Source organism: Benincasa hispida, chromosome 4 (genome assembly GCF_009727055.1).
Source record: "Benincasa hispida cultivar B227 chromosome 4, ASM972705v1, whole genome shotgun sequence".
Taxonomy (NCBI): Eukaryota; Viridiplantae; Streptophyta; class Magnoliopsida; order Cucurbitales; family Cucurbitaceae; genus Benincasa; species Benincasa hispida.
Window position 1 is genome coordinate 16,559,665 of NC_052352.1, and position 11,230 is coordinate 16,570,894.

General features: G+C 32.8%; 1 protein-coding gene across 1 annotated transcript; it reads right to left on the reverse strand.

Moving 5' to 3' along the window:
• Positions 1-1,530: 1,530 nt before the first annotated feature.
• LOC120076651 (alpha-galactosidase mel1) lies at positions 1,531-7,754 on the reverse strand. Its single transcript, XM_039030533.1, has 15 exons — positions 7,634-7,754; positions 6,093-6,250; positions 5,596-5,743; positions 5,223-5,480; positions 4,870-5,044; positions 4,336-4,397; positions 4,071-4,234; positions 3,869-3,966; positions 3,490-3,548; positions 3,162-3,296; positions 2,824-3,068; positions 2,583-2,739; positions 2,197-2,272; positions 2,049-2,099; positions 1,531-1,955 (listed from the first exon to the last, which is right to left on the reverse strand). The coding sequence occupies exons 2-15, from the start codon at positions 6,161-6,163 to the stop codon at positions 1,735-1,737; spliced, it is 1,920 nt and encodes a 639-aa protein (XP_038886461.1). The 5' UTR covers positions 6,164-6,250; positions 7,634-7,754; the 3' UTR covers positions 1,531-1,734.
• Positions 7,755-11,230: the final 3,476 nt, after the last annotated feature.

The window sequence follows — 11,230 nt, forward strand, 5'->3', positions numbered from 1 at the left end:
AATTGAATTGACACTAAAGTACTGAATGTTACTTTGAGCACTAAAAGTATTTTTTGAACGATTTATCATAGTAGTCCACATATTTTTCAAATGTAAGTCTATTAAAATTTTATAAAAAAAATAAAGGAAAAGTTCTAATTTCAAATTTCTGTTATCCTAATGTAGTTAGTTCACATATTGACGATTGAGTTGTACAAACTTTTGTTAACCCCAAGGATCGCCCAGTTTTTAGGGAAATTGATAAAAATGACCTCATAGGAGTTTGACTTTGTATTTTTGACATATTTTAAAAACCAAGATTTTTTTGTTTATCTTTTGATGATGAAAATGACGTAAGCATGAATTTTTTTTTATGTACGCTTACTCTTATACCCTCTTTTATTAAATTCTTACTTTTAAAATTCAACAATAAATCTCACCAAATTAATTGTTTAACATACCAAATTAATTATTTTACAACCCACAACAAAAAAGTACTATTCACAAAATGTTATCTACCAAATTAATTGTTTTACAACCTACAACAAAAAAACTTCTATTCATAAAAAATTATATTCACCAAATTGTGATTCACAAAAAGTCCTTTTCACTAAATTATCTCTACAACGAAAAGTTTCTCTTCAACCAAAACTTATACTTCACGAAATTGTGATCTTGTATACTCCGTAAGAAGGTATGTATTTCATTTTGTATTGAATAGTTTGATCATTTATGTTCCTTTTTGCACTGCATCATCATCATTCTCGAACTCAAGGGATGAAAAAGTGGAGTCCAACTCATATATCTTCATACTCTCGTTATCATTTAAATACTTAGCTCTAAATCTAAAACAAGTATTTTCACCACTCACAATTCTCATTTGATGTTTCAATCCTGTAATAAAGTTACTCTCTTTGGCTAATGATACCTACCATAGAAGATTAAAACTAATGACATCTCTCCTAGCTCCTCCATCCCTCGGAGAAAAATACAATGAATTAGTGGTCTATTGAAGATGATGTTTGTGTAAGGAAAGAACCAAAACATGTAATTGTGTCAAAGTCAGGAATGGTTTTTCCTATATGAGAATAACATGAAAGGGTTGCAGGAAAATGATCATTAAATGAATCTTCGTTTACAATTCCATTATAACCTACATTTTTAATCAAATATATTAAATTAACACCACATTGAGTCAGATTATCCAAAAAAAAAAAAAAAAAAAATCTAAGACCAATCAGGCCTGACTAGATAAAGAATGAGACCAAAATCCAAAATCAAATGGAATGAAACGTGCCCACTCAGATTTGGAATCGGGCCAAAAAATAGTAGCTTACCCCCACTCCACACCCGGTCCCAGCCCCCTCCGCTCAGTCCTTCCTGCCCGTCCCACCCGATTCCCCCTATTCCACCCAGCTCCCAGACCCGGTCCCGGTCCCGCCCAGTCTTAGTCGCCCGATCCTGCCCACATCCCACCAGTCCCTGCTCAGTTTGATCAGGGTAGTTTAACCTAAAATCTTCACGTCCATATTGTTTAAGCATCCAAAGAAGTTTTACACAGAGAAGAGAGTTGGATTGATATGAGAAAGTACAAAGTACAGATTTATGAGAGCTCCAGGAATTTGCTTCAAAGAGGACATCGCAATAATAAACTATTTGTTATTTAGCTATCATTTTCTCGCCATACATATCGTACTCGAAAAGAGAATGTAAGCAAATTCCAGAGGAATTAACTGTTTTCATAACGCAGTTGGACTAGCTACAATTGATGATAAATAGTGCAGAACCATGGCCTTCAACTGGTGCAGCTATTGACTCTGAGATCACTCCAAAGTCTTGTCCAGACCATTCCTCTCTGCATTTACATGAAGTCTGACCCAATTTCTTGCCTGGAAGTACCTCAGCGAGGTCCAAAATCTTTGTGGATATAACAGTCTTCACATTGTTCAGATTGAAGAAAGCAACATATATCTCACCTAAATTAGATCAAAATGTTCTTCAGTAATATGTTAACAGAAGATTGCTACATCTATGTGAAAACCCATATAGAATCTCAGAGATACACTAACCTCCTCTTCCTGTTGCGACCCAAGAGCGAACTCCGGTCGGAATAGCTTTGGCTGCAGGAATGATTTTCATGATGATCATAATGGTCAAAAAGTCAAGATGTTGACAATTAGTCGTTTTAATACTGCAATTCAATCTCGAATTCTTTACCTTGGTTATACTTCACAATTGCACAATGCCCCGAATAATGGTTTGCCAATGTCCCATTAGCGTATAAATCCCATTTCTATTATTATCAGAGTAAACATTCCAGGAAGACAATAAGAGCATCAGAAAGATAATAAGAGTGAGAAAATGAATGCAGATGCAAAGTCCAGAGAAAGACTATTTTCTTCATCCTCTCCAAAACAAAGACAATTTAGCCAGTTGGTTAACCTGGAAAAACTACCTATTGACAAATGTCAATAATAATACTAATCTCGAATGCGTAGAACTTTCGTTAATATAACTAGATTGCTCATTTATGCAGCCAGCCATGCACATTGATTCTCATAAATGGAAAAAAGACATTAAACAAACAAGAGCCAAAGATGAACCTGATTCTCGTGCCTCCTACAGGGGAAAAATGAACCCCTCGTGAGCTCTTCATAACTACGCTTTCTTTTGGGTGTAGCATCCAAGCAAACATCCACCGTGCTAGTTGGAAATGATAGAAGTTCCACTTGATCATGGCGAGTAGTTGCCTCTTTATCTCTGTAGCAGAACATAATTTTTGTGAAACTGCTCAAACTCAAAATTTTACACAGCCAAATAAAAGTAAAGCATCAAAACAATTACATTGCAACTCGAGATCCTCGTTTGTATAGACAAAATGGGGTTCGATATTCATGTTCCTGATTTGCCTTCCAGCATATTTTTTCAACACCTCGATTGAGACTTTCGCTAATCCAACCAGCTGTGTCTGAATATGCACATTTGGTGAGACCCAGTATAGGTGAAGCTGATGCCTCCAAATGTCTGGAATGCCATTTCTCAATCTGCTCTCTTCTGTTTGAAACCTTTGATGTAGAAATTTTAAGAAACTGAAAAGGCAATGAAAATAAAAGGTAAAATGTTGATATGAAGAAAGTCTTTCCCAACTTATAAATTGTAAAAATGGAAAAAGCTCAACTTGCCTCCATATTATTTGAGCTAAAGGAGTTAATCTCTAGTATGGTAGGATTTGTGATGATACTAAGGGTGATATTGTCCATATTCCTCAAATCTCCTCCATACATAATTGGAGACTTGGACATAGACCATAAAGTCATCTGAAAAATTAAGGTAACCAACATTTCTGCATCAATTGAAAAATACTAAGATAATATACTCTCTTTTAAATACATATATTTGCCAACATGAGCATAACTCAACTGGCATAAAACATGAACCATTGACTAAGAAGTCAAATATACTTCAATCAGCATATTGTTGAACTGAAAAAAAAAACAGAAAAAAAGGTACCTGAGTTATTTGTTCATTTATGTTGAGGTTGGTTGTCCTATGTGGGCCATTGTTTGAACCTAAACATTTTATTTCACATTATTAATAACATTTATGCAAGCTTAATTTGAAATATTATTTGGACTTCTGTAGGTGCCCAAAAAATGGTTTGCCCAATTCCATCTATTGTTATTCAGTCTCCCTCGTACTGATCAATCTATTTATTTTATATTAGAGAATTTCATTTAATAATTACTTCATATCTAATTAAGCATATATCTTACTCGGAGAAAAATGATTTATAAAAGACAGTTGCATGTAATTCTTTGTCTAATCTAGTAAGGTTTCTTTGCAATAATGTGGAACATAAAGGAAAAATGAACTAATAAAATCGTATAACCTGGATCAGTAAGCCATCCCAGTGGAAGCATATCTAAATCAGGCCATGATTTACCCAGCAAGCCTGCGGTACCTATCATATTAGCAGTAGAAAAATCCCTGAAGAAGAGATGAAACAGACTGTAAGTACAAGTTGAGAAGACATCAACATCAAATGATATGTATTTGAATCTCTTGATTTGAAACATAACTACTTAATTTACCGGGTAACGTCAAAGTGAGAAACGATGTCATTCCAAGAATCCCAATCATCACCTGTTATTCTATACATATTAGCCAGCCCACTTACAGCCTTGGCCATGGCTGGCGTCACACTTGTTCCAGGGGACAGAGAATACAATATTGTGCTGTTAAGTTGTTTAAGAACCTGTGCATACTCAATGAATTAGCATTTCGTGTATGAGTAACAGTTGTGTGTGTGTGTGTGTGTGTGTTAGAGAGAGAGAGAGAGAGAGAGAGAGAGCATACATCAGAGACAAAGGTTATTTCATCTAAATCCAAATCATCGCCAAAGATACAATCATGTTTTACTGCCAGAAAAATAAGGTTATAAAGATTGATCATTTCAAGTTAGTATCCAGGTTCCAGGTATTCGGAGTGAAAAGAAATTGCATCATTTCACAGGCAAATTATAGATCTACACTGCTATAGTCGGTATCTATTTTTCTAAATATGAGATACATTGTCTTTGCAGTTATGGTGTTCTTGAAATCAATGATCATGATTAACACAATACTAAACTTTGTATCAATGAGTAATGCATTTTTCCACGGGAAAATATGAAAGATGGCTAGATCTATTTTGATCAAACTATTGAAAAAAGCATTTATATCAGATTTTTCGAGCATCTTAAGTGTTCTAAAGATAATCAGTTAAAATGTTGAAGTTGAAGAGTAGGCTGAAATTCTTCACAAATTGATAACAATCTGTCAAATACTTCTACAGAGATATGAAAACATGTAGGAAGCAACCTTACTTTTTGTTAATGATGGTCAAACTTACCAAAATCAACACCCCAATCAGCATATTGTTGATACAGGGACCTTAAGAAGGCTTTTCCAGCTCCCGACTTAACGTTTACACTCATGAAACCATTATGCATCCATCCACAAGCCCTAGACTTAATCCCTATATCACTTGCAAACCACTTTCTCCCGGATTCAACATAGGCATCTCCCTACGAAGCAATTGACAAAATTAAGCAGAAATTTACAATCATTAAATGTTCCCTATCTTTCATCCCAAAGAGAGAACAAAAAAAGGACTCTACACAATTTGCATTTCTCCAGTGTTTTATTGCTCACTACTTATCAATGCTCACAGTATGAAGAAATAAGGGAACTTGCTCAAGGTACCTTTGAAATGTCCAATATAGGAGTGTTGGCATTTACTGCCTGTGTACTTATTCCTCTCATGACATGAATTCCAAACTTCAAACCCATATCATGAACTTTCTTAGCTACTTTGGAGAATCCCTTTCCACCTTGAGAGGAAGGCCACCGAACCGGGTCCGGGACCATCCTCCCCCATTCATCAATCACATCAAATCCAAGAGAATCAGTGTAAGCACCTGGAACCTTTTTCCTATACCAGAGGTAATCCGCAACCACGTACTGCATCAAGCAAAAGAAACGAGAAGATTAATCTTCTTACATTTTACAGCATTACATAACAATAAAATGACCAATCTTACAAACAAAATTTGTCAGCCGGTTACCAAATTCCTACCTCATATCCCATAGGTTTAAGCCGATTGGCAACAATTTCTGCATTTTGTAGGAATTCTTCCTCAGAAATAATCCAGGAAAATGAGTCATAGGAGTTCCAACCTCTCGGGGGGAGGGCAGCACGTTCTGGTCCAGTTTGTGAGGACACCCTGAAACAGATTACAGTTCGTAATCGTATACACCATATGATTAGTGAAGCCAGTGGCTTTATCCAAACCATAACCTTAGTTATCGGAAGTCCCAAACTAAGCACATTTCTAAATATGCAACAGGAATAGATAGGAAGAAATAGAATCCATTAACACAGGAATGCAAATTTTAAAACCAATCAAGTGTGTCTTTCTTCAATCAGACAGTTAAATCAATAACAATCCTAGTTTATACAGGAAGTAGACAAATCTTTACTAAATATGGAAACGAAATTCTTTAAACATCCCAGAATTAACAACCATACAAGTAACTTAAACTAAAAGTGAGAGAAAGGAGAGATTTACAGACCAATTGAAGAAAAACCCGAAACAGAAGAAGAGGGAAAAGCAGAGAGAGCTGAAGAAGACGTTTTCCATCATCTTGTCTACAGCAGTGGCGGTTCTCAACGATCAAAATTCAGAGTAGACCATAAAACAGGGTTCTTCTTTGTTTGATATATTTGATACCTTCAACACCGGAAAATTCTAAATTAGATAAATGAATTAAGAAAACGATAAAGACCCGTTTGGATATTACGTGGGACGGCATGTATTGACTCATCTTCTTGGTGGGGTCGGCGAATGTGACCCCCGTCTGGTGGATTATCCACTCTCGATTAATCAAGATCGGGAATGAAGATCAATCTCTTATAATTCTAAGGCTGGTGTGTGTGAGTGGCAAGTGATAATAAAAGGCAATGTTTAACATTCAGACCAAAGCAAGCAACTTTTTGAAGTTTTGACCTTTAGTGTATATTTTTGGCTAAAATAAGTTGAGGCCATGTAGAAAACAAAAAACATTTACAAATTAAGGAAGCTTTGATATCTTTAAAAATAATAAATAAATAAATAATACTTCTTTTAAGCAAACACAGAAAAAGCAAAAGAAAAATGGTTTAGCTCATATAAAACAGGGCCAAACAATGGTACTCCAACATTGGGAAGTTTGAAATATATTTATCGGAGTGAATCTCATTATTTTTAACTGGAAGTTAAAAAAAATGTCTATAGTAAAAATTAAGACCCTTTACTAACTAATTCTTTCCTTTCTTTTTACTTTTTAAAATTAAGCTTATTTTTTCAAAAAAAATAAAAATAAATTTTTAAAAGCTATTTTTTCAATTTTCAAAATTTTGTTTGATTTTTTAAATTATTGTTAAAAAGTAAATAACAAAAGAAGAAATTTGGAGACGGAAGTAGTATTTGTAAGCTTAATTTTAAAAACCAAAAACTAAAAACGAATTAATTTCCAAAAAGGCCTAAACTAAATTAAAACCCGCCAAACAAAGCAACAAATTGGCCATACTATGTATTGTGGTAGAAACATAAAAACTAGCCTAATAACTACACGGTGCAATTTAATGTAAATAGAAAATGAATTTAGTCATGCATGCATGTTGAGTTGCTTTAAAAGGACTAAATATTGTTTACCCCTCAAAAATTTAGAAAATTTATTTGAAGAAACTTGCGAGTATATTCAATGGTACAAAAAGACATAGATAGTTTATAATATTTTATTATCATTTATAAATATTTTCAGTCATTTAAAATAATTAAAAAAAAAAGGATATATTAGAAACATAGGGAAGATGTTAGATTGATCATAACCTAATAGGCTATTAATTGAAAAGGCTTTTCAATCCATCAACAACAATGTTTCAGAAAAACCAAAGGTTGTTGAAGTGTAAGACTTATAGAAATAGGCATATGAGTTTTACTGAAAACCATATAAGGAGGAAATTTTAATGACAAACAAAAAGAAGAGCTCAACAGAACGAGGAAAATGAAAAATCATTTGGCAGAATCAGAAGGAAAAGAAGAAAAAGAAGAAAATGGGGGAAAATGCAATACCTGGAGAGAAACGAGATGAGGAAGCGAAGGGGGTGGGAGATGGAAGTGAAGGAATGGCGGAAGCAGTTTAAATAGATAGAAAGGGGAAGGTGGAGTGGATGTGGATCCCAGTTTCCCATGGCTCCTGTAACGCGTAGCCTCTTCATACGCCATTACCACATAAGTTGAAGATTCTACACTATACCAGCTGAAGCCATTGTCAAATATAATGAAGAAGAATCTTGCGGTTAAAGTCGAAACAGAGTCCACTATGAAAAAGGGTTTTCTTTCCCCATGAGAAACTGAAACGAGTGTTTTTAGGGTATACCCCATGGGATTTTTCAAACATGACCTACAATTCCTTTCATTAATGAAATTTTGAACTTTTTTCAAAATAAAGCTTTCTAGCTCACTTTTCTCTTTCTAATCCACTCTTGTCACAGGTTGTTGGAATAGATTATTATAGTCCACTCCATGTTTGAAACAATAGTGTCTACAATTATTTATAAGCTACATTAAATATAGTAAATAATATTTCGAAACCTTCTTTTTGTTAAAGTATTTATTATTTGTCTTCCGTCCTCTATTTTCTACTGTACTATAGTGTTTATTATTATAACCTATTGGTCACTAACTGTTATAATTCACTAACCATTGATTATAATAACCAACAAAAGGGTGTCCATTAACTTTATGAGTTGATGTTAAATAACTCAACTTCGATAATAAATATTATTCAAAATTGCATGTTTATTGAAGAATTTCATCATTTCTTCTTTTTCTATCATGTATATTTTTTTATTTGAGAAACTTCATCTTACACCTCTTTGTCCAAACACAACACAGATTTCCAAAAAAGAAGAAGACCTTTTTTAATTGAAAAATAAAAGGATGAGAGAATTTGATAGATAATATCGTAGAAGCAAAGTGGACGAAGGAAAAGGAATGCCGGAATGCAGCATCTCCACTCCTGTACCCTAAGTTTAAGCACTTTGCTGTGGGATGGTTCACCACGTGTATGGCAAACGTGCGATTTGTTGAACGCCTTTTATAATAAGCTCTAATATTTTGAATAACCCTCTTAATTTTTTCTTTTTTTTTTTTTTTAAAAAAATTTTCGAAACTTAAGTTGTTTTCTTACCCTTTTATTTTTTGCTTCTAAAAGCCGATCAAACTGCTCAATCCGCCCATACCGACCGAAACCGTCATCGGTCCAATGACAGTTCGGCCCAGGCAGTCGGCTTCGATTTGTGTGGCTATGAAACCGATGCTAATCGGTTCGGCGCGGTTATCACAGAATGTCCAGTTCGGCGTAGTTTTGCATCTTGCTTTCATATTCTAAGCGGTTCGGTTTCAATTTTTTCCATAAACCGAGCCACTTACATCCCTAGCAAGCACGATTTAAAACTAGTGCAATTCGAACTTGTTTGAACCAAGGAAAAATATGCACATTGGACCTAATCTTGTGAGCTTGGAATTTCATCGACAAAATTGATGCTCGTGCTAATCAAGAGACATCCCAATAGTACATTTATGAAGAAGATCCAACAAAACACATCATTGGACCACCTACTCTAATATCATCTTAAATTACCGATTTATTAAAAAGTTTAAACTAATGTGTAAAGGTAAATTTAATTATATATCATCTATTGTAGCCTAAAGAACGATAATTTGTTATTCATTGTATGATTTTAACCGTATGAAGAATTTTGTATTTCCTATTAGATCTTTGCTTTTTTGTTTTTTTTATACTCAAAATAAAATTTGTGAAATTAACCATGCCATAGGAAATGTGGAGAGGTCAATTTTCTTGAGAATATCTCCTTTGATTCATTCATCATCCTTGTCTTTGTAATAGTGAACAAATGCTTCATTATGTCCCACCAGTTTAATCAAGGCTGGTGTAATGGAGTTGCTTCATTATGTTTGCCACTAGCTCAACACTCAAGTGTAATGGAGGCTTTACAAACTAGAGTCACTAATGACAAATTTTGTCTTTTCTTTTTTCTTTCTTTTCCATGAGTGAAAATAATTTAAAAAAAAAAAAAAAAAACTTTGTAACTGCCATGCTTGAGCAAGTAACTAACTTTTTTCTACATTTTGAGCCTTAAGCACCACAACTTGGTAAATAAAAAGATTCTTTTGGTAACATGTTTAACCTAACAATACTGAGACAAGAAGGTTTGTAAAGATTAAGGAGTTGTTTGCATTGCTGGAATAGAATTAGAATTATTGATAATTTGATTACGATGGTGTTTATAGTTTGGAATTTGATTATAAGGTTTGGAGTACATGGTTGAGTTTGATGAGTTTCTTATTACGGTTTAGATTGTAGAATTGAGTTGTGTTGTGTTAGTCTTATTTTTTTAGTTTATATTATCTGGACTATTTTTATATATTTATTTTCTACATCATATGATCTAAGTTGTGGCATTATATAAATCATAATTTCATGAACTTTTATGTAACTACCCTAATTTTTCAAAAATAGTTATTTTTCTAGCAATTCAAGTTCAATTTCGGATTTCATCTTGTTATTTATTTTGGAATAAAGTTGTGGTAAGGATGGTTAATTTTGGATTAATTTAGCTTCCAAAGGGAGGTCAAAAATGTACTGCGAATAAATTAGATTAAATTAAGATATTTTAGTTTTCACATTTTTCGATCAAAGATTTTAATTTAAGTCTTGAGTTCATAATCATGAGAATTTAACATAATTTTTATTTTTAGAGTAAAAATTTATTGGAGAAAATAATAAATTATTTGGGAGTTTGGTTCTTTCTATAAAAGATATCGATAAGATATTAGGATATTTGAAATTTAAGAAGGAGAAGAAAATTTTGACTTAGGTCAAAGTTAAAATTAGGTTAAATTAAGGATTTGTTTAGATTGATTTAGAAAAAAAATATTTTTCAAAAATACATTATCATTTAAACACTTTTGATAAAAAAAATTTAAAATAAAAATACATGTGTATTTGACAAATTTTTCTTAAAAATGTTTTCATATATAAGTATGTTTAATTTGTTATATACTAAAAGAGGTTGTTTTTAAATATAAAAAAATGAACCAAAGTATTTACAAAATATAGCAAAAATTTAGAACTATCAATGATAGACCCTAATAGACACCAATAGTGTCTATCAGTGACATTGATAGACACGGATAGAAGTCTATTGATGTCTATCAACGTCTATCATTGATAGTTCTAAAATTTTGCTATATCTTGTAAATATTTTCAACAATTTTACCATTTGAAATAATTTCCCTACTAAAAGCGTTTTTACTAATTTCAAATTAGGTTAAAAACACTTTTAGTCTCTAAAACTTTCATATATGTAACAATTTAGTCTTTCAACTTTACTATGTAATAACCATTCCTTAAATTTTAAAATTTGTAACGATTTAGTCCCTGTTGTAGAAATTAATACTAAGATTTGATGAGATTTCATGCATAAATAAACTGTTAAACTAATTAGAGATTTAATATTTTTACAAAATACAAAATTTATATCATAAAGTATTAAAAATTGACATGTTACATCCCCTCCCAGATTTCCCTTTAAACATGTGTTAGACATGGAAATCATACATAAGAATTCATATTCATTGAAA